Genomic DNA, 25,496 nt, shown 5'->3' with positions numbered 1-25,496 from the left:
ACTTTTACTCATCACCTTCTTGCAGTATGGTACTCTCATCTACTTTCCCTGTCATCACTAAATTTGGTGTTTCTCAGTTGTACTTTGTCTGGAGAGTAAATTCCTATTTATTTCCAGTTAGGAGAATTGGGTGTATCAGCTGCTCCTTTCATTTTATAAGCCCCACCTTCCACTCTCATGCAATGTCTCCAGTTATAGTGCCTTTCTGTTGACAGCTGTGTCACAGATTACCTTGCTTCTAAGTGGCATCCTCATCTGCTAGCATTTTATTTAAGTCACTCAGTTCTGCTGTTAATTTAGTCCTTTATTTGCTTTCCTTTCAAAATTTCCAAATACTTTAATTCACTGTTGTCTCCTCACCCTTTTAGATTTTATGAGTAATGCCCTTCATCCCCTATTGTCATTTTAATGGAGTTTCAGGAAAATGTAGAAATAAATATCTTATTTAACCACATATCCCTTATTAATACTCCTATTCATTTTATTTTTTATCCGTTCAACCTAGGCTTTCCAAATATTACGTGTTTGTCTTTCATCCTGTTTGTCACCTGTTCTTTATGTTTTCCCTTACTTTACTGATTTATAAAGTATACATTGTTTCACTTAAAAGCAGTTTAAGCTACATTCACCCATGGATGTTATTTGCATTTGAGCTTTCTTTTATACTGGTAGGTTAGGTTTGAAATAAAGAGTCTATTTTTAAATTGCATATTTTTGAAATTTTATTAAAAATAGTGGGAAAATTTACAAATGTGATATTGATGATGATGATAGCTACTTTATTGAATGTTTACTACATGCCAGGCATTAAATATTTTACAGTTATTAACTCTTTTCAATGATGATTTTTTTGTACTCCTTTTTAGAAAAGGCCTGGGAAATTTATAAGTAAATAAAGACACAACAGGAAAGACTTGTGGGTTAAGTCTCATCCTTCTCCGTGAAAACACAGCTAAAGAAAAACTCAGAAAACCTAGGTAGCAGAAAAGTATTTCCTCTGAGCACAGACATTGATTCTTTAAGACTACTCCTGTGTGTATGGGACTCAGTTTAAACGAGTTTGGAACATTTAATTTACACTTAAATATGAGAGAAGCTGTCTAAGAAAGAACCATTAAGAATATAATGAGGATGCTATATTTCATCCCAATTTGTAATCAGCTAATCACAGGATAACCAATGTGAAAAGTCTTTCATCATATATTCAACTTTGTTAGATAGCTGAGAATTATTATTGGAGAGAAACCATATGAATTTACTGAATGTGGAAAAGCTTTCATCCATGTCACATGTCAAGAGATACTAAGGAATTCTTGTTGGAGAAGGTATCTGTGCATGATAAGAATGTTGGAAAGCCTTCAGCCTGAATCAGATCTCCTTCAGCATGATCAAATTCATGCTGGACAGAAACCTTACGAATGTAATGAATGTGGAAAAATATTTAGCCTGAAGCAAAACCTCATAGAGCATAAGAAAATGCATACTGGAGAGAAATCACATGAATGTAATGAATGTGGTAAAGAATTCTCTCGAGTCTCATCCCTTACTCTACATTTGAGAAGTCATACAGGAAAGAAACCATATAATTGTAATAAATGTGGAAAAGCCTTCAGCCAGAAGGGAAACTTGCTTACTCATCAAAAGCATCATACTGGAGAGAAAACTTATGAATGTGGGAAAGCTTCTATTCAGATGCCAAGCCTTATTAAACACCAGAGAAATCATATTGGAAACAAACCCTATGTATGTAAGGAATGTGGCAAAGCCTTCAATGGCAAATCATATCTCTCTGAGCATGAGAAAATTCATACAGGAGAGAAACCATTTGAATGTAATCAATGTGGAAGAGCCTTCAGTCAGAAGCAATACCTCGTTAAACATCAGAATATCCATAGTGGAAAGAAACCCTTTAAATGTAATGAGTGTGGAAAAGCCTTTAGCCAGAAGGAAAACCTCATTATCCATCAAAGAATTCATACTGGCGAGAAACCTTATGAATGTAAAGGGTGTGGGAAAGCTTTCATTCAGAAGTCAAGCCTCATTAGACACCAGAGAAGTCATACAGGAGAGAAACCTTATATATGTAAGGAATGTGGAAAAGCCTTCAGTGGGAAATCAAACCTCACTGAGCATGAGAAAATTCATATTGGAGAGAAACCCTATAAATGTAATGAATGTGGAACAATCTTTAGGCAGAAGCAGTACCTCATTAAACATCACAATATTCATACAGGAGAGAAACCCTATGAATGTAATAAATGTGGAAAAGCCTTCTCTCGAATCACATCTCTCATTGTACATGTGAGAATTCATACAGGTGATAAGCCTTATGAATGTAAAATATGTGGGAAAGCCTTCTGTCAAAGCTCATCTCTTACTGTGCATATGAGAAGCCATACAGGTGAGAAGCCCTATGGTTGTAATGAATGTGGGAAAGCCTTCTCTCAGTTCTCAACTCTTGCTCTGCATATGAGAATCCACACTGGAGAAAAACCTTATCAGTGTAATGAATGTGGGAAAGCTTTTAGCCAGAAGTCACATCATATTAGACACCAGAGAATTCATACTCATTAAAACTCTATAAACGCCTTGAATTTGGAAACAACTTCAAGAGAATTCATATTAAACAGTATATCAGAAAATTCATTTTACAGTAAAGTCACATGAATGTGGAAAATCCTTCAGCAACAGCTCAAAATGCAATATACTGAGAATTTAATAACTATCACAGTATCATGAAAACCTACACCCCCAAGACCCCCACAACAAACATTGTTCCTGCTGTACTTTTAGGAGCATTCTCATTAAAGTAAGGATCCAGTCATGGACACTAATCAACATAGTTCTGGAAGGCCTACCTGATGCATTCAGACAAAGATATGTGAGGTATTAAGATGTGAAATTAAGAGACAAAATTTTCATTTTTGTTACATGTTTTGCTACATGTATAATCATCAAAATTACTTGCTCTTGATGCAGTAATAGAAAACAAAGATTGTGACAGAATATTATATCCAGAAACATATGCATGTCTTTATGCGGAATTGGCAATTGATAGATGTGGTAATCACAAGTTGGTAGAAAAATCTGGATGATTCAAAAAATGGTCTCAGGGTAATTGACTGTTCATATGGAAAAATATTAGATCTTTGCTGTTGTTATACATTAAAGTATTTATTTAAAAATCTAAAAGTGTTGTGAAGATTAGAATGCAAAGAGCAAAACTTAGTAATATAAGAATTTTATAGGAGAATTTTTTCAAATCTCAGGGTAGGAAAGAATTTCAAAAACAGATTCCAGAATACCCACTCTTGAGTATACATACATATAGCGAAGAAACTGATACATGTACCCAGGGAGTCCTGTACCTTTATGTTCATTGCAGCATGAGTTATATTAGCAAAAAATTGGAAACAAATGTCTGTCACTTTTGAAGTGGATGAATAAAATGTGATGCAGTCACACTGTATAATATTCTCTAGTAGTTAAGTATAACAAATTAAATCTATATGTATTAATAGAGAAAGATATGAAAATCATGCAGAGTGAAAACAAGTGAAGTGAATATATTATAATTATACCTGTATGAATTTGAATTAAATCAACACTAACCAACACTAGTATTAAAGCATTGGTTATGGGTGAACATTTTTATGTAAAACTATGAAGAATGGATTGGAAGAATACACACTCAATTCCCAAAAGTGGTTGTCTCTAAAAAGAAAGGCATTAGAAGGGAAATGGGGCCAAACATGGTAGTTAAAGGATACTTCAGTTTTGTATCTAAATATCTATCTCATTAAAAAGAAATAAAGATTCCAAGTAAATAAAACAGAATATTAGTTAAGTCTGAATTGTAATAGTATATGAGTTTATTCTGTTGTTTATGCTGTTTCTTTTAAACTTCTGAAAATTAAAAAAGATAGGGATAGGAGTAGGGAAACTATATGGAGTACATGTTATAGTGGATTCACATTCCCAGTTAGATGCAGATATTTTACAGAAGATATTTCTACAATCATATCTTTACTATAAAATATGAATTTTTTAAATTGGAATGGTAACAAATCTAGTTATTTAAATTTACTCTCAATTGTCATATCACTAATCTCTGTGAGGTTTCTACTGAGACCACAGTAGCTTATAGCATGATTCTGCAACAGGTGATTGAATCACATACATTTAAGGATCATATCTCTTAGTAATAATGCACAGACTTGTTAGAGGTAATTAGTTTTTCAGAAACATTTGTCAGAAATTTTAATAGTCCACATTACCAGTATTGGCATTAGAAATGTGACATTTTTTAAATGAGGAAAACATGTCACTCTTACATTGTTTTGTATGCCATTGAGTAAAACATCAACTCTTGCATTTCAGCTTGAGTTTTAAACTCTATTTTTTTTCTCTAATCTGCCACAGTCAATCAGTTTCCCCCACCTCTAGTTTGTTTGTTTCCTTCAGGAAAATGGCACTGAAAAGAGATCTCAGACCTAAACAGAATTCTTTTTTTTGTGTGTGTGTGGTACACAGGCCTCTCACTGTTGTGGCCTCTCCCATTGTGGAGCACAGGCTCCGGACGCGCAGGCTCAGTGGCCATGGCTCACGGGCCCAGCCGCTCTGTAGCATGTGGGATCTTCCCGGACTGGGGCATGAACCCGTGTCCCCTGCATCAGCAGGTGGACTCTGAACCACTGCGCCACCAGGGAAGCCCCAGAATTCTGTTATTAAAAGCACATTTTTTGAGGATTTTTGATTCTTTTCCACAATAACGACATATAGAAAGCAGTTAGTGCTCTTTTTGAATACTGATAAAAAATGAGTATGTAACACAAACCTTAGGCTGCTTTCAAATATATAAATTTCTTTTAAACTCAGGATAATACTATGCTACTATAATTACAGCACTGCACTGCTTTATTAGCATATTTGAAGGTTGGTCTTGAGATAAGATTATAAATGCAATAGGTCAACTTTGTGAGGTAATGTATCCAAATAAGATACATGTATATCTATGTGAATCTAAATTATTCTTTTTTTTCTTCCATTTCTCATTAAGCATTCTCTCATATTCCTTAAGTGTTATCCCCTGTGCTGGTGCAGCTTTGAAATCACCAGAGCAGCTAGGAACTGTAATCCAGACCAAATAAGGAGGTTTACCTTTTGGTGCCTATAGTTGGTCAGTGCCAAGGCCCAGCAACCATAATGATTATAAGGGTCAGATAGAGTAAGATAAGCAGTTGCTGCACAGTATTCAGTGATATTGTGTGCTATAAATTTATTCAGCCATCCCCCTACTAATTCAACTTGTTGCTAGTTATTTGCCATCACAAACAACACTATAGTAAACACTCTTATATTGGCCCTTACATTTTATTTTTATTTCTGGGGGATAGATTATAGGCAGGAGACTGCTAGATCAAAGGATATGTGCTATTTTAAAATTTTAATAGATGCAATCAGTTATTTTCAAAAAGTCAAGTTTCCTCCAGCCATGCAATAGGTAGTATTATACTAAAATTCATGTTTGTCTGATGAGTATAAACCTCACCTTTTCCTAGATTTGCTTCTTTGTAAATTTTCATATTAGCCTACCTTCCTATAGGATTATTTATCTTTTTGTCAGTTTTGAAGACTTCTTCATGTGTTAGACATTAGGAAGTTTATGGATTGGTTATAGAGATATTTTAATCTCTAGATTATATATGTTATTTCTTAGGTTTTCTTATAAGTTGTCTATTTCCTTTTTGCAATATATAAATATTTAATCCATCTAGAATTGAATGTTTAATGTCATATATGAGGGTTCATTTTCTTTTCTTCCAGATGGGTTGCCAGTTATACAAGCACAATTTGTTAAAATAATCCAGCAGCCAGTTTAGCAGCAAGTCACACAGCTCTGACACCTTCATGTCCACCAGAAGCAATCATAGATTTGAACTAGCAATCAAAAAAAGAGAGAGGGAGAGCAGAATAAGCTTTAACCTAGCATTAGGTTTATTATTAGATTTGTCCTGACAAGAAAATGTCTTCACAGCATGTTCACCAGACAGTCCCTGCAACTACCCAAGCAAGCACAGCTTCCACTGCTTCAGCACTGCACAGAGGAGAAAAGATCAAAATGGGCGTGGTTCACCTCAGCACTGGGAAATATTTAACATTCTCATCCAGCACATTTTATAATAATCAACCAGGGCATCTGCATGGTGTGCCACCATCACATGGGGCACACTCACTTGTAACAATGATAATCATTTAAGCACAGAGAAGCCACTGCTTTGGTTTCCCAAGACTTGTGATGCCTTAGTTATATAGGCTGTCAATGTCTACATGCCAGTTAACAGTTCACCCCATCCAGATACAGGCTATAGGTGAGAGATTTACAGTGGTATTTTCTTCAAGGAAACTGTGGTAGAAAGGCAAATCTAAAGTCATCTTTCCAGAGATGAATCAGTGGGAAAGACCTGTTCTTAATTCTTTACTGATACCACACTTTTCCTACTCAACTAAAACTTTGCTATGTAATCCTTTAACCATATGATCTTTTCTTCAACTTAAACTGCCTTATATTTTGATTTATACCAAGACCTATTTCTATATTCTCTTGCTTCATTAATCTTTTTCTATTCCTATACTAACCATATTAATTGATAACTTAACATTAACCTTATTGTATTTTGATACTGAGTATTACAGCAAGTCCCCCACGCCCTGTTTTTCAGTTTTATTGGCTAATTAAGTTAATTTTCTTTCTATATAAATTAAGATAGTTTTCTCAAATTACAAAAACCCTTTGATATTGTAATTGGAATTACATTAAATTTATACACTTACTTTGGGAGAAATGACATTTATGATACTTTCTGTCCCAAAACATAGTATGCCTTTGCATTTGTTCATCCCAATTTGAAGGATGTGATTCACATCCTTCAGCATGAGGATTCTGAACAAAGTAATTTGAAGCCCATTGCTGCTTAATACCATTATATTAAAGATTTTTGTTCGGTGAATAAGGAAATCCCCCCTCCACCCCAGCCCAGAATTCATGTGTGGAAGCCCTAATCTGCAATGTGATGGTATTTGGAGATGGGGCCTTAGGGAGACTAATTAGTTTTAGATTAGGTCATGAGGGTGGCACACTTATGATGGGAGTAGTGCCCTTATAAGGAATGCCTCGTGTATGCACCAAGCACACAGACAGCAGCTGTCTACAACCCAGGAAATGGACCTTCACCAAATCTGCCAGCACTTTGCTATTGGGACTTCCTAGCCTCTAGAAATGTGAGAAATAAATGTCTGTTGTTTAAGCCACCCAGTCTATGGTATTTTGTTATAGTAGCTCAAGCTAAGACAGTCCCCTTCCTGCTTAATTCTACCCCAGCCAGTTAAATATGAGGTAAACGTCAGATGCTTACTATGAGCTCCTGATACATGGTAAATAAGACAAAGCCACTTCTCATTAGAAGGGTATAATCCCAACTCCATTAACAGCTCTGTAATTTTTGGCAATTTATAAAACTTCCTAAGTCCCAGTTTCTTCATTTTAAAATGAAAATCGGGCTTCCCTGGTGGTTGAGAGTGCGCCTACTGATGCAGGGAACACAGGTTCGTGCCCCAGTCTGGGAAGATCCCACATGCCACGGAGCAGCTAGGCCCGTGAGCCATGGCCGCTGAGCCTGTGCGTCCGGAGCCTGTGCTCTGCAACGGGAGAGGCCACAAGAGTGAAAGCCCCGTGTACTGCAAAAAAATAAAGTAAAATAAAAAGTGTTGGAATGGGAAATATGTGAAAAAGAGTTCCTGCAAATGACATCACCAAAATGTTGAACTAGGAAGCTCAAATCTATTGTTTTCCCATAGAAACTGAAAATCAACAACAACAACAAACCCAGAAGCTTTGTGAACCAACTTTGTAGTACCTCTGAGAAACAGTCAAAGGTTTTTTGAAACAAGAAAATGCTCAATTAAGAAAAGCCATCTTCAAAATGTTAGTAATGTTTTGTGGCATGTTTACTCTTTCCCCACCCCTCCCCAGCACAACAGTGATCTTGGTCTTGACCTGGTGGCAACCCAGTTTCTCCTTCTCAAACTTGAGGGAGCAGAGCAGACCATGTTTGCAAATTATTGTGTATCTGTTCTAACCTATCTTGAGGATACATGAAGGACTGATACAAGGCACATTACTGTTTCACATTACTCAGAATGCAGGTGGGGAAATGAGCATGCACTGCTCATAAAACCTTCAAGGTGGAATGCCTGGGGCAAGAGATATTGGTTGGGACACAAACTATGGCCTGGAGGAAAAACTAGGGTAAAACTCAGAAATTAAGACATTCAAAAGCAGATGTATATAGGGGGGAATTTACTAAGACACATGTCCACACAGGGACTTTCCTGGTGATCCAATGGTTAAGACTCCGCTTCCACTGCAGGGGGTGCAGATTTGCTCCCTGGTCAGGGAACTAAGTTCCCATATGCCACACAGTGCAGCAAAAAAAAAAAAAAAGATATACACATGTCCACACAAGAAGCATTCCAAGAAGTCTTACTTAATCTTGAGAAGACAAGATTTCACCTTGGGGTGATCCTTAGGCTCAGAGCAATTCTAGCTAAATGGTGAGGGAATGCCCCAGCACAGAACCAACCTGCAAAGACTAGGGAAGGTGGCTGTTCTCTTGTGTGTGTGTGTTCATGTGTTGTTTGTTTCAGCTTCTGGCATTCAAGAAAATCTTTGTCAAAACAGTTAAAAGCAGATATACACAAAATGAACTAAAGAAAAAGGCTTTTAGGGACTTGCCTGGTGGGTTAGTGGTTAAGACTCTACACTCCCAATGCAGGGTGCCTGGGTTTGATCCCTTGTCAGGGAACTAGACCCCGCATGCTGCAACTAAGAGTCCGCATGCCGCAACAACAACAAAAAAGATTCCACATGCCACAACAAAGACCCAGCACAGCCAAATAAATACATATTTTTTTAAAACAGAAAATGACTTTTAAGTTATCATGCATGCAAGAAACAGTCTATGCAAAAATAATTAGAAAAAGTATCAGATTACCACAGCCTTTAACAATCAAAAACATTGACACTGGGGAAGGGGGAAAATCTGATTTCCAGAATTAACACTTTTTAATAGTGTCCAATTTACAATACAAAACATAAAGCACATGAAGAAACAGGAAACATGACTCATTAAAAGGAACAAAGTTAATTTACAGGAACTGTCCTTGAGGAAGCCCAGTCATGGACTTACTAGACAAAGATTTTTAAACAATTGTCTTAAATATGGTCAAAGAGCTAAGTGACAATATGGACAAATAACTAAAGGAAACCAGGAAAATCACATAAATAAAATGAGAATATAAACAATCAGAAATTATAAAATGGAACCAAACAAATTCTGGAGCTACAGTATACAATAATTGATGTGAAAAATTTACTAGAGGGGTTCAACAGTGGACATGATTAGACAAAAAAAAAAATTCAGCAAACTTGAATATATTAAATAATATATTATTTTATATTGAGTCTAAGAGGCAAATAGAAACCCAAATGAAGAAAAGTGCATAAGGGACTTGTTGGACACCAACAAACAGATCAACATATGCATTATGGAGTCCCAGAAACAGAAGAGATAGAGAAGGGGTAGAGAGGTTATTTGAATGAACAGTGGCCCCAGACTTTAAAAATTTGATAAAAGACATGAATCTGGGGCTTCCCTGATGGCACAGTGGTTAAGAATCCACCTGCCCATGCAGGGGACATGGGTTTGAGCCCTGGTCCAGGAAGATCCCACATGCCTCGGAGCAACTAAGCCCATGCTCCACAACTACTGAGCCTGCGCTCTAGAGCCCGCAAGCCACAACTACTGAAGCCCATGTGCCAAGAGCCCATGCTCCACAACAAGAGAAGCCACTGCAATGAGAAGCCTGCATACTGCAACGAAGAGTAGCCCCCACTTGCCACAACTAGAGAAAGCCCATGCACAGCAACGAAGACCCAATGCAGCCATAAATAAATAAATAAATTTATTATTAAAAAAAAAAAAAAAAAGACATGAATCTACAAGAAGCTCAACAATCCCCAGGTAGGATAAACCCAAAGAGACCCAGACTGAGACACAATGTAGTCAAATTTACAAAAGCCAAAGACAGAGACACTTGAAAGCAACAAGAGAAAAGTGACTCATTGAATACAACAGATCCTGAATAAGACTGTCACTCAATTTCTCACCAAAACCTTAGAGGCCAGATAGCCTACAATAAATGCTAAAGGGAGTCCTTCAGGTTGAAGGTATACAATATATGAAGAAACTCTACTCCAGTAGTGTAAAATACATGGGCAAATATTTTCATAATTTTGGTTGGTAACTCCACTTTTTATTTTCTACAGAATTTACAAGACAAATAGATAAAAATATTTACAAATCTATGTTATTGGGCACACATTGTATACAGATGCAACATTTTGACATTAATAACAAAGGGAGAACAGAACTGTATAGGAGGAGAATTTTGTTATGTGGCTGTAAATAAGTTGGTATTAATTCAAATTAGATTGTTATAACATTTAGGATGTTATATATAATACCCATGGTAACCATAAGGATATATCTATAGCATATTAAGTCAACAACATATGAAAAGGATTATACACCATGACCAAGTGGGATGTATTCCTGGATAATTCAACATGTTCAAGGATAGTTCAGCACACATCAATTAATGTAATACACTGCATTTAACAAAAGCCAACACCCACTCATGATAAAAAAAACACTCAACAAATTAATAATAGAAGAAACCTCCTCAACATGATAAAGCCATATATGAAAAAACCATAGATAACATGATACAATGTTGAAAGACTGAAAACTTTTCCATTAAGATCAGCAACAAGAGAAGGAAATCTGCATTCACCATTTCTATTCAACATAGTATTGGAAGGTCTACCCAGACCAATTAGGCAAGAAAAAGAAAATACATTTAAATTGGAAAGCAAGAAGTAAAATTATCTCTATTCTCTGACACAATCTTTTATGTGGAAAACCCTAAGGATTCCACAAAAAATATTAGAGCTAATAAATGAATTCAGCAAAGTTGCTGGATACAAAATCAACATGCAAAAAATTTCATTCCTATACACTAACAATGAGAAACCTCCCCATGCAAATTATGAAAACAATTCCATTTACAATAGGATCCATTCCACTTGCAACAATTTTGCATCAAAAAGAATAAACTACTTAGAAATAAATTAACCAAGGAGATCAAAGGTTTGTATGGTGAAAACTACATAATAGTTCTGAAAGAAATTAAAGAAAACATAAACAAATGGAAAGACATCTCATGTTCATCAATAGAAGATGATAATGTTAAGATGACAGTACCACTCCAAGTGATATACAGATTAAATACAATCCCTATCAAAATCCCAGTGGTGCTTTGGTGGAAATAGAAAAACGTATCCTAAAATTCATATGAAATTTCAGTGGCCTGAACAGCCAAAGCAATCTTGAAAAAGAGAACAAAGTTAGAGGGTTTGCTGATCTTGATTTCAAAACTTACTACAAACTACAGTAATCAATACAGTGCAGCACTGGACAAATAGCAAACAGAATATAATAGTGACCCCAGAAACAAACCTTTGTGTATATTGTCAATTGATTTGTGTGTGTGTGTGTGTGTGTGGTACGTGGGCCTCTCACTGCTGTGGCCTCTCCTGTTGTGGAGCACAGGCTCCGGACACGCAGGCTCAGCAGCCATGGCTCATGGACCCAGCTGCTCCATGGCATGCAGGATCCTCCTGGACTGGGGCACAAACCCGCGTCCCCTGCATCGGCAGGCAGACTCTCAACCACTGCGCCACCAGGGAAGTCCTGTCAATTGATTTTTAACAAAAGTGCCAAGACCATTTAATGGGGAAAAGACAATCTTTTCAACAGATGTTGCTAGGAAAACTGGCTCAAGTTGTTATGAAGTTGAGCCCTTACCAAAAACCATATACAAAAATTAACTCAAAATGGAAAAAAGACCTAAACTTAAGACCTAAAACCATAAAACTCTTACAAGAAAACGGGGGAAGCCTCATAACAATAGATTTGGTGATAGGTTATTGGATATGATACCAAAAGCACAGGCAAACAAAAGAAAAAAATAGATAAATTGGACTAAATCAAAATTTAAAACTTGTGTATTAAAGGTCACTATCAAGAGGGTGAAAAGAGGGACTTCCCTGGTGGTCCAGTGGTTAAGAATCCACCTTCCAATGAAGAGGACTCAGGTTTGATCCCTGGTTGGGGAACTAAGATCCCACATGCCGCAGGGCAACTAAGCCCACACACTCTAGAGCCCACATGCCACAACTAAAGACAAGCCTGTGCGCTGCAACAAAAGATCCCACATGCCACAATGAAGATCCCACATGCCACACCTAAGACCTGATGCAGCCAAAAAAAAGAGAGAGACAGTGAAAAGAAAAGAATTGGAGAAAATATTTGCAACACACATATTAGTATCCACAGTGTATAAAGAATTCCTACAACTCAACAACAAAAACAAACATACAAAGAAGAATTTATGCCTATACTTCTCAAACTATTCCAAAAGATTGAAGAGGAGGGAACACTCCTAAGTCATTCTGTGAAGCCATCATCAACCTGATACCAAAACCAGATAAAGACACTATCAAAAAAAAAATTACAGGCCAATATCTTTGTTGAATATAGATGCAAAAATCCTCAACAAAATATTAGTAAACTGAATCCAACAATATATAAAAAGGATCATACACCATGATCAAGTTGGATTCACTCCATGGTCACAAGCCTGGTTCAACATATGCAAATCAATCAGTGTGATATACTGCATTAACAAAAGGAAAGACAAAAACCACCTGATCATCTCAGTAGACAAAGAAAAAGCATTTGACAAAATTAAACATCCACTCACGATAAAAACTCTCACCAAAGTGGGTATAGAGGGAACATATCTCAATATAATAAAAGCCATTTATGACAAACCCACAGCAAATATAATACTCAACAATGAAAACTGAAAGCCTTCCTGCTAAATTCAGGAACAATACAAGGATGCTATAGCAATCAGACAAGAAAAAGAAATAAAAAGTATCCAAATTAGAAAGGAAGAGGTAAAACTGTCACTATTTGCAGATGACATGATACTCTATATAGAGAACCCTAAAGTCTCCACACAAAAACTATTAGAACTAATAAATGAATTCAGCAAGGCAGCAGGACACAAGATTAACATACAGAAATCTGTTGCGTTTCTTTACACTAATAGTGAAATATCAGAAAGAGAAAGTAAAAAAAAAATTCCGTTTAAAATCACATAAAATATACCTAGGAATAAACATAATCAAGGAAGTGAAAGACCTATACACCGAAAACTATAAAACTTTGATAAAGGAAATTGGAGATGATTCAAAGAAATGGAAATAATATCCCATGCTCTTGGACTGGAAGAATTAATATTGTTAAAGTGGCCATACTACCCAAAGCAATCTACAGATTTAATGTGATCCCTATCAAAATACCCATGACATTTTTCACATATCTAGAGCAAATAATTCTAAAATGTATATGGAACCACAAAAGACCCAGAATTACCAAAGCAATCCCGAGGAAAAAAGAACAAAGCTAGAGGCATAACCCTTCCAGACTTCAGACAATACTACTCAACTATGATAATCAAAACAGCATGGTACTGGCACAGAAACAGACACATAGGTAAATGGAACAGAATAGAGAGCCCAGAAATAAATGCACACACCTACAGTCAATCTATGACAAAGAAGACAACAATATATAATGGAGAAAAAACAGTATCTTCAACAAGTGGTGCTGGGAAAGCTGGACAGCTACATGTAAATCAATGAAATTAGAACACTCCCTCACACCACATACAAAAATAAACTCAAAATCGTTTAAAGACCTAAACATAAGATGTGATACCATAAAATTCCTAGAAGAAAACATAGGCAAAACATTCTCTGACCTAAATCATAGCAATATTTTCTTAGATCAGTTTTCCAAAGTAAAAGAAATAAAGGCAAAAATAAACAAATGGGACCTAACCAAACTTAAAAGCTTTTGCACAGCAAAGGAAACAATCAACAAAATGAAAAGACAACCTATGGACTGGGAGAAAATATTTTCAGACAATGAGACTGATAAGGGGTTAATATCCAAATTATATAAACAGCTTATACAACCCAATATTGAAAAAACAACCCAATCAAAAAATGGGGAGAAGACTTAAATAGACATTTCCCTAAAGAAGACATACAGATGGCCTAATTAAAGGCCACATGAAAAGGCACATGAAAAGATGCTCAACATTGCTAATTATTAGAGAAATGTAAATCAAAACCACAATGAGTATCACCTCACACCAGTCAGAATGGCCATCTGTAAATGGCCATCTGTAAAGTCTATAAATAATAAATGCTCGAGAGGGTATGGAGAAAAGGGAATCCTCCTACACTGTTGGTGGGAATGTAAATTGGTGCAGCCACTATGGAAAACTGTATGGAGGTTCCTTAAAAAACTAAAAATAGAGCTACCATATGATCCAGCAATTCCACTCCTGGGTGTATATCCAGGAAAAATGAAAACTTTAATTCAAAAAGATGCATGCACCCCAATGTTCATAGCAGCACTGTTTACAATAGCCAAGACATAGAAATATCCCAAGTGCCCATCAACAAGATGAGTGGCCTAAGAAGATGTGGTATATATATATATACAATGGAATATTACTCAGCCATAAAAAAGAATGAAATATCGCAATTTGAGGCAACATGGATGGAGCTGGAAAATATTATAGTTATTGATGTAAGTCAGACAGAGAAAAGACAAATGCTTTATATCACTTATATGTGGGATCTAAAAAATAATACAAATGACTCTATATACAAAACAGAAAGAGACTCACAGACATAGAAAACAAACTTATGATTACCAAAGGGGAGAGGGAAGGGGGGGTAAAAATTGGGTGTATGGGATTAACAGATACAACCTATTATACATAAAATAGATAGGTAACAAAGATTTACTCTACAGCACAGGGAATTATATTCAGTATCTTGTAATAACCTATAATGAAAAATAATCTGAAAAAAAAGTATAACGGAATCACCTGCTGTACACCTGAAACTAAACAATATTATAAATCAACTATACTTCAATTTTAAAAATTGTTAAAATGGTAAATGTTGTGTTATGTATACTTTACTACAATAAAAAAGCTCTTTCCTGGGCTTCCCTGGTGGCGCAGTGGTTGAGAGTCCGCCTGCCGATGCAGGGGACATGGGTTCATGCCCCGGTCTGGGAAGATCCCACATGCTGCAGAGCGGCTAGGCCGTGAGCCATGGCCGCTGAGCCTGTGCATCCGGAGCCTGTGCTCCACAATGGGAGAGGCCACAACAGTGAGAGGCCCACGTACAGAAAAAAAAAAAAGTCAAATCTATTTTTTATTCAGTTATTTTTTGATCCCATCATTGAATCAGGTCCTGTTGTTGGCTAATGGATATGTAATACACAGTTTGCTCCCTGAGGCTCACATAGTGTAGTACAGGAAACATATAGGGTTAAATAATCATAAATGTTGTGGAATAGAAGCATGTGAAAGATATGCAAGAGTACAGAAGAGCCTGTGACAAATTTTGAAGCTGGGTCTGGGGAGGCTTCTCAGAGAAGGTAACATTTAAACTGAGTCTTGAAGGGTGACAGTGACATCACTGGGCAGAGAAGGGAGAAAAGATCATTCCTAGGCAAAGGATATCCTATGTGCAATTGGTCAAGAGCTATATTACAGAAATTGTAAATATGCTGTCCCCAACCTAAGAGCAGCTTCTCACCCACTTTACCTGATTGGTTCTGACTCATCAGCTCAGTGGTTAGTTTCTCAGGCAAGTAGCCTCTGAGATACCTGATTAGGGCAAAACTGCTATTTTTACTGGTCATCAAACAATATAAATCCTTGTAACACTTAAATCTGCTGAGAATTTCCATTTTTTAATGGCTGATAAATATCTATCTCCCTATCTATGCTGCAAGACTCAGGAGGACAGAAAACATGTTTACTTTTATTCACAATTGTATTCCACAGCTCTTAGCACAGTTTCTGGACCACAGAAGGTGCTCAATAAATATCTGAGGAATTAATTAATGAATGAAATGAATAAACCCCCTCAAGACATGACAAGTGAGTTACCTATGACTGATAAATAGAAGAAGAAGACAAATCCCCAGGATTCCTGATCTCTGGTCAGGGCTCTTTTCAATAACAAAAAAGCCCTGGGTTAGGGAAAAATTTTGTAGATATTTTGAAATTCAGCATTTTCCGTCAATATAAAGACAAAGTTATATTCTTCTTAAAGCACTGTACCGTTCTTTTTTGTGGTCATCTCCAACGGCTCTCAAATGACCTTGAAAGGTCACAGACTTTGGAAGCAGTGATTTTTCTCTCTCTCTCTCTTTTGGGTACTGATATTCACATTATTCCATCTCTCAGGGAACTGTGAGATGAGATCTCAGATTTGACAAATATTTCCATTATCTGCCCTGGATAAAATGGAAATGACTTCTACTGTGCTTTTTTACTCTCTTCACACAAGTGATTCATGGTGTATTTGTGAATGGAGTACTAGGACAAATTATATCTATATTTCTATATTTATTAAATATTTCCAAATAGCATTAAAGTTGTTGTACCAATTTATAGTCGCTTAGCAATGTATGAGAATCCCCACTGATCCACATCCTCACCAACCCCTGTTTTCACATTAATTTTCGCAAACATATTGATTGTGGAATGGTAGCTCTCTATGGCTATAATTGGCATTTCTTTGGTTATTTGTGAGGATAAGCTTCTTTTCAAATGTTTCTCATCCATCTAGTTTCCTCTTCTGTGGATTTTCTGTTCATGTATACCCTTCACCCACTTTTATTTTTTATTTTTTGCATTTACAAATAATTATGTATGAATTGTGTATATAATCTGAATACTAATCTTTTTTCAGTTATACATGTTGCAAATATCTACTCTCAAACTACAACTTCTTTTTTCACTTTATGATATTTTTGGATGCTGAATAGTTTTAAATTTTAATATAATCACCTTACTCTTTTATGTTTGCATTTGGGATCTTGCTTATGAAGTATTTCCTGCTCCATGGTTTCAAAGCTATTGTACTATATTTTCTTTCAGGAGTTTAACAGATTTGCTTTTCATAGCTCTTTCTCTTTTCTCCCTATAATTGATATATAACATATTAATTTCAGGAATGCAACATAATCATTTGAAATTTGTATATAGTATGAAATGATCATAATAACTCTAACATCCATCACCACACAGTTATAATTCTTCTTTTCTTGTGATGAGAACTTTTAAGCTTTACTTTCTTTGAGACTTTCAGATATACAATACAATATTATTAACTATAGTCACAACACTGTACATTACATCCCCAGGACTTATTTATTTTATAACTGGAAATCTGTACCTCTTAATAACCTTCATCCATTTCACCCACCCACCCCCACTCACTCCACACCTCTGGCAACAACCAGTCCTCTGTATCTGTGAGTTTAGTTTTTGGATTTTTTTTCTTTCCACATATAGGTGAGATCATATGGCATTTGTCTTCTGTCTGACTTATTTCATTTAGCATAATGCCCTCAAGGTCCATTAGTTGTGTTGAAAATGAGATTTCCTTCCTTTTTTGTAGCTGAATAATATTCCATTGTATATAGAAGATATACAGATGGCCAACTGGTATATGAAAAGGTGCTAAACATCATTAATCATCAGGGAAATGAAAATCAAAACCATGAGCTATCCCCTCACACCTGTCCCACGCCTTGGGACTGGGTATTAAGAGTCTGTTTTTTCCACTGTCATGATTCACTAAGCCAGTCTATTTATTTCTGGAGTCCAGTCAGGAATCTCATTGGACTCCCACATAAACCATCCTCCAATTTGCCTTTATCTCTAATAAAGGCAATATTTAGCTTCCATATGTCTTAACACTTTGTCCCAAATCTCAGTTGAATAACAATTCATGGGAAGAAATTGGGTGATATATACTTGGCCTCTTCAGAAGCTCCAGCACATAATGTCACATGGTATAAAAATGTTACAGACTATCCTATGCTTTTATGATCTTGCTTATAGTAATCTCCATAAATAGCTTTTGGGAGGAGAAAAATCCAGACTTGCCACAACATAATCTATAAGAATGAATGAGAAAACCCCATGCTCACTTTCCAGACCAAGGGGACTTAATACTTGGACCTAAGATAGTTGAAACCATGGAAGAAAAGTTTCTATTAGGCAGCAGTGGGATGGACAGAACTGAAAGTGTTAAGAGAGAGGACTGAAAATGATTAGTGAGCATTTCCTACTATACTCAAGCCTCCAGTCCGGTTGTCACACCCACATTTTGCTCACTAACTCAGCCCCCTCAAAAGGGAACTCAGATTAAGAAGCCAGTGGAGGTTTACATTCAAGATGTTGACATAAGAGGCTCCTTAATATACCACCTCCCACAGACACACCAAATCTACAGCCACCTATGGAATAATTCCCTCTGAAAGAAATCCAGAAACTAGCTGAGTGACTCCTACATATCAGGAAAATGAGAAAAAATCCACAGTGAAACAGGTAGGAAAGTCTGAGACACAAATTCACCATAAACCCCACTGCTGGCACAGTGACACACCGTCAAGAGAGAACCCAACTCCCAGCTTCTCCCTGAGGGGTAAAAGATTTGGACCACGGGGCTTCCCTCGTGGCGCAGTGGTTGAGAATCTGCCTGCCGATGCAGGGGACATGGGTTCGAGCCCTGGTCTGGGAGGATCCCACATGCCGCGGAGCAACTAGGCCCATGAGCCACAACTACTGAGCCTGCGGGTCTGGAGCCTGTGCTCCGCGACAAGAGAGGCCGCGATAGTGAGAGGCCCGTGCACCGTGACGAAGAGTGGCCCCCGCTCGCCACAACTGGAGAAAGCCCTCGCACAGAAACGAAGACCCAACAGAGCCAAAAATAAATAAATAAATTTTTTTAAAAAAGGTTTGGACCACATATCTGGCACCCTAACTTTTAAGAATTCCACCTGAGAGACAGACCCCCAAAATATCTAGCTCTGTTAGCCAATGAGGTGTGTCCACAAGACTCACAAGGCTGTAGTGAACTAAGAACGGTTCTTAACAGTCTTGTGAAGAATCACTGTGGCTATTCTCCCAGGGCTTGGCGCAGAAGCAGCAGACTAATTTTGTCTTTTAACCTTCATACTAGATTATAAGTGATTAACCTACCACCATTACAACATTAGATTATTCTGAACTTAACTAGTTACCTTTACCAGTGAGATTTATATTTTCATATGTTTTCCTGTTACTAATTAGCACCCTTTCTTTCATCTTAAAGAAGTTGGTCAGACAACAGCTTTTAAAGTATGCAAACATTAACTTCCCTGGCAGTCCACTGCTTAAGACTCTGCGCTTCCATTGCAGGGGGAACCGGTTCGATCCCTGGTCAGGGAACTAAAGACCCCACATGCCCCGTGGTATGGCCAAAAAATAAAAATTTTTTTTAAGTATGCCGATATACCTCTTCTGGGGAAGACTAGGAGATGGGTGTTTCTGTCTGCTCCCTCTGTATTAACCCCTGGAGGAATAGCCAGTTAAGAACTGCTTAGTTTTGTTTTGTTTATTTGCTACCATCCCGTTTAACCCATGAACACAAGCACCACTGGCCATCAGAGTCAGGCTATAAGGAATGTGTCCTCTGGACAGCAGCCGCCATAACCAGGGTGCCAGACTTGTGCACAAGCTCCTTTCATGAAGACTCCAGCATGCAAGGGCAGAGGGAGAACATAAAGATGGGGCCAACTGGTGTCCTGGTCTCTGGGGAGAATTGCAGTTAGCCCTTACATATGTGTTAAATTAGAAGCATACCCCTCAGGCCGCAGCTTTTAAGATGAGCAAATAGGCCTCTTTCACTGAAAGACTGGAGTTTCAAATAAACAACCTAACTTCACACCTCAAGAAACCAGAAGAAGAAGAACAAATTAAGCCCAAAGTTAACAGAAAGAAGGAAATAATAAAGATCAGAGTAAATAAATAAAGACCAGAAAAACAATAGGAAATATCAACAAAACCAATAGCTGATTTTTCAAAAACATAACCAAAATTGACAAACCTTTAGCTAGACAAAGAAAAAAAGAGAGAAGACTCAAATAAATCAAATAAATAATTATAGAGATGTTACAACTGATACTACAGAAATACATAGGATCATAAGAGACTGTTACGAATATGCTAACAAGTTAGATAATCTAGAAGAAGTGAACAAATTCCTAGAAACACACAACCTACCCAGACTGTACTGGGGGGATTCCCTGGTGGTGCAGTGGTTAAGAATCCACCTGCCAGGGCTTCCCTGGTGGCGCAGTGGTTGAGAATCCGCCTGCCGATGCAGGGGACACGGGTTCGTGCCCCGGTCCGGGAAGATCCCACATGCCGCGGAGCGGCTGGGCCTGTGAGCCATGGCCGCTGAGCCTGTGCGTCCGGAGCCTGTGCTCCGCAATGGGAGAGGCCACAACAGTGAGAGGCCCGTGTACCACAAAAAAAAAAAAAAAAAAAAGAATCCACCTGCCAATGCAGGCGACACAGGTTCTGGTCCAGGAAGGTCCCACATGCCGCAGAGCAACTAAGCTCATGCACCACAACTACTGAGCCTGGGCTCTAGAGCCCTCGAGCCACAACTACTGAAGCCTGCATGCCACAGCTACTGAAGCCTGTGCTCCTAGACCCTGTACTCTGCAACAAGAGAAGCCACCACAACGAGAAGTCCTCGCACAGCAACGAAGAGTAGCCCCCACTTGCCGCAACTAGAGAAAGCCTGTGCACAGCAACGAAGACAGAATGCAGCCAATAAATAAATAAAATCTATAAAAAGTCTATATTAGGAAGCAATAGAAAATCTGAGCAGTCTAATAATGAGTTTTAAAAAAAGTGAATCAGTTATTAAAAACCTCCCAACACAGAGAACCCCAGGACCAGATGGTTTCACTGGCAAATTCTACCAAATATTTAAAGAATTAATGTCAGTTGTTCTCCAAATCTTCCCAAAAACTGAAGATGAGGACTATTTCCAAACTCACTTTACCACATCAACATTAACCTGATACCAAAGCCAGAAAAGGACAAGAAAAGAAAACTATAGATCAATATCCCTGATGCAAAACTTCTCAACAAAATATTAGTAAACTGAATTCAAGAACACATTAAAGGATTAAACATCATGACCAAGTGGAATTTATCCCTGGAATGGAAGGATGGTTCAACATTCACTAGTCAATAAATATGATACTCCACAATAATAGAATAAAAGGTTAAAATCACATGATCATCTCAACAGATGTAGAAAAATCATTTGACAAAATACAATGTCCTTTCATGATAAAAACTCTCAAGAGGGGGCTTCCTTGGTAGTGCAGTGGTTAAGAATCTGCCTGCCAATGTGGGAGACATGGGTTCGAGCCTTGGTCCAGGAAGATCCCACATGCCATGGAGCAACTCAGCCTGTGCGCTACAACTACTGAGACTGTGTTCTACCACCCATGAGCCACAACTACTGAAGCCTGTGCTCCTGGAACCCATGCTCTGCAACAAGAGAAGCCACTGCAATAAGAAGCTCATGCATTGCAATGAAGAGTAGCCCCTGCTCACCACAACTAGAGAAAGCCCACAGGCAGCAATGAAGACCCAATGCAGCCAAAAATAAATAAATTAATAAATAAATAAAAATTTAAAAATATGTTAAAAACCTCAAGAGAGTGGGTATAGAGGGACTATACCTCAACATAATAAAGGCCACATATGACTAAACCACAGCTGACATCATACTCCACAGTGAAAAATTCAAAGCTTTCCCCTTTGATCAGGAACAAGAGAAGGATGCCCACTCTCACCACTTCTATTCAATATAGTACTGGAAGTCCTAGCTAGAGCAACTAGGTAAGACAAAGAAATAAAAGGCATCCAAGTCCGAAAAAGAAGTAGTAAAAGGGTTTATTTGTAGAGTATATGATTTCTATATACAGAAAATCACAGACTCAACTAAAAAACCTGTTGGTACTAATCAACAAATTCAGTAAAGTTGCAGGGTATAGAATCAACCAACAGAAATCAGTTGCATTTCTATACAATATCCATGAAACATCTGAAAAAGAAATATCCCATTCACAATAGTATCAAAACCAATAAATACCTAGAAGTAAATTTAACCAAGGAAGTGAAAGATCAACTATAAGACTTTGTTGAAAGAAATTGAAGAAGACACAAATGGAAAGACATCTTGTGTTCATAGATTGGAAAAATTAATATTGTTAAAATGTCCATACTACCCAAAGCCATATATAGATTCAATGCAATCCATATCAAAATTCTAGTGGCATCTTTCACAGAAATAGAAAAAACAATCCTAAATTTTGTAGGGAATCACAAAAGACCCCAAATTGTCAACACAATACAAGAAAGAAGAATAAACCCAGAGGCATCATACCCCCTGATTGCAAACTGTACTACAAAGCTATAGTATAAAACAGTATGCTAGTGGCATAAAGAGAGGTACATAGCCCAATGGAACAGAATAGAGAGCACAGAATTAAACCCCAACATATATGGTCAACTAATATTCAACAAGGGAGCCAAGCACCCTTGGTTTCGAATGGGGAAAAGGACAGTCTCTTCAACAGATGGTATTGGGAAAACTAGATAACCACATGCGGAAAAATGAAATTGGATCTCTGTCATACATGACTAACAAAAATTAACTAGAAATGAATGGAAGACTTAAACATAAGACTTGATACAATAAAATACCTAGAAGAAAACATGTAGAAGAAGCTCCTCAACACTGGTCTTGGTAATCAGTTTTTTGGATAGGACACCAAAAGCAAAAATCAATAAGTGGGACCACATCAAATTTAAAAGCTTCTGCATAGCAAAAGAAACAAAGAAAATGAACAGCAACCTAAAGAATGGGAGAAAATATCTGCAAATTATATATCTGATAAGGGGTTAATATCCAAAATATATAAGGAATTCATACTACTCAATAGCAAATAAAACAAACCATCTGATTAAAGAAATGGGCAGAGGAACTACATAGACATTTTTCTAAAGAAGGAATCCAAATGGCTAACAGGTACGTGAAAAGATGCTCAACACCACTAATCATCAGGAAAATGCAAATGAGAACCACATTGACATATCACCTCACACTTGTTACAATGGCTATCATAAAGAAGACAAGAGATAACAAGTGTTGACAAGGATGTGGAGAAAGGAACCTCTTATACACTGTTGGTGGGAATGTAAATTTGTTCAGCCACTAAGGAAAACAATATGGAAGTTCCTCAAAAAGTTAAAAATAGAACTACTATATGATCCAACAATCCCACTTCTGGGTATATACCCAAAGATAATGAAAACAGGATACTGAAGAGATATATGCACTCCCATGTTTATTGCATCGTTATGCACAATAGTCAAGGTATGGAAACAACCTAATTTCTCTTCAACAGTGAATGGATAAAAAAGATGTGAGATATATACATATATATATATATATACACATACACACACAGTGGAATATTATTCAGCCATGAGAAAGAAGGAAATCCTACCATTTTCACAACATGGATGGACCTTGAGGACTTTATGCTAAGCGAGAAAAATCAGAGAGAAAAAGACAAATACTGTATGTTATCACTTACATATGGAATCTAAAAAAAGCCAAATTCATAAGAACAAAGAGTGAAATGGTGGTTACCAGGGGCTGGAGGCATAGGAGAGAGATTAAGGATACAAACTTGTAACTAGTAGATAAAGAAGTCCTGGTGATCACTGGATCACCATTAGCACAGTACATTAGCATAGTACAGTGATTATATGCAACAAATTTGTATTATAAACATCACACCAGCTAACAGACTAGCTCTTAATAATTCCCACCACAAAAAAGAAATAATAATTATGTGACATGATAGAGGTGCTAGCTAATGCTACAATGGCAATCGTATTGCAATATATGAATGTATCAAATCATCATGTTGTATACCTTAAACTTACACAATGTTATATATCAAATATAATTCAATGTAAAAAGGAATTAAATTCATAGTTTAAAAATTCCAAAAAGAGAAAATTCCAACCCAGATGGTTTTGCTATTGCAGTCCACCAAATAGTTAAAGAACACATAATGGGAATTCTGCATAATCTCTTCCAAAAAAACAGAAGGGAAAATGTCCTAACTCATTTTATGCGGCTAGCATTACTCTGATACCAAAACCAGACAAAGACAGTACCAAAAAAAAAAAAAAGTAAAAGCACAGACCAATACCCTTGTTAACATAGACACAAATCTGCTCAACAAAAAGTTAGCAAATCAAAGCCAGCAATACAGTATGTATCACAAGCAAGTTGGGTTTATCCCAGGAATGCAAAGCTGATTTAATACTCAGAAATCAATTAATGTAATCCACCATATTAAACTAAAAAAAAGAAAAACCATACAATCATATCAACTTATGCAGAAAAAGCATTTGACAAAATTTAAGGTCTATTCATAATAGAAACTCTCAGCAACCTAGGAGTAGAAATGACTTTTCTTAACCTAATAGAGGACCTAACACTAGTGGTTAAATATTGAATGCCTTTTCTCCCAGATCAGGAATAAGACAATGATGTCCACTTTCATTGCTTCTATTCAACATCATATTGGATGTCCTAGCCAGTGAAATAATAATAATAATAATAATACCCCAATGTTCATTGCAGCACTATTTACAATAGCCAGGACATGGAAACAACCTAGATGTCCATCAACAGAGGAATGGATAAAGAAGATGTGATACATATATACAATGGAATATTACTCAGCCATAAAAAGGAACGAAATTGGGTCATTTGCAGAGATGTGGGTAGACCGAGAGGCTGTCATACAGAGTGAAGTAAGTCAGAAAGAAAAAACAAATATTGTATATTAACACATATATGTGGAATCTAGAAACATGGTACAGATGAACCTACTTCCAGGGCAGGAATAGAGACGCAGACGTAGAGAATGGACATGTGGACACAGATGGGAAGGGGAGGGTGGGACGAATTGGGAGATTAGGATTGACATATATACACTACCATGTGTAAATAGCTAGCTAGTGGGAACCTGCTATAAAGCACAGGAAGCTCAATTTGGTGCTCTGTGATGACCTAGATGGGTGGGATGGGGGGGTGGGAGAGAGGTCCAAGAGGGAGGCGATATATGCATACATATAGCTGATTCATTTCATTGTACAACATAAACTAACACAACATTGTCAAGCAATTATACTCCAATAATAATAATAATGATAATAATAACAACAATGATAACAATATGAAGAAGGAGAAGAAGCAGCAG

At 37.1% G+C, this 25,496-nt stretch overlaps 2 protein-coding genes across 7 annotated transcripts in view; both read left to right on the top strand.

Moving 5' to 3' along the window:
* The window catches only part of LOC131744965 (zinc finger protein 260), a 141,461-nt gene extending 137,989 nt beyond the window's left edge, over positions 1-3,472 (top strand). For 2 of the 3 annotated variants that reach the window (XM_059045065.2, XM_067019115.1), the window contains exon 2: positions 867-3,472. In XM_059045065.2, the coding sequence (XP_058901048.1) occupies positions 1,336-2,574 (1,239 nt within the window). In that variant the 5' untranslated portion in view covers positions 867-1,335 and the 3' untranslated portion in view covers positions 2,575-3,472. The remainder of the gene's footprint in view (positions 1-866) is intronic. The other variant, XM_067019116.1, reaches the window with a different exon arrangement.
* ZNF566 (zinc finger protein 566) overlaps positions 1-25,496 on the top strand; it is a 71,720-nt gene that overhangs the window by 9,845 nt on the left and 36,379 nt on the right. The window lies entirely within an intron of this gene.

This window comes from Kogia breviceps, chromosome 18 (genome assembly GCF_026419965.1).
Source record: "Kogia breviceps isolate mKogBre1 chromosome 18, mKogBre1 haplotype 1, whole genome shotgun sequence".
Classification (NCBI taxonomy): Eukaryota; Metazoa; Chordata; class Mammalia; order Artiodactyla; family Physeteridae; genus Kogia; species Kogia breviceps.
This window is presented reverse-complemented; position numbering and strand designations above follow the sequence as displayed.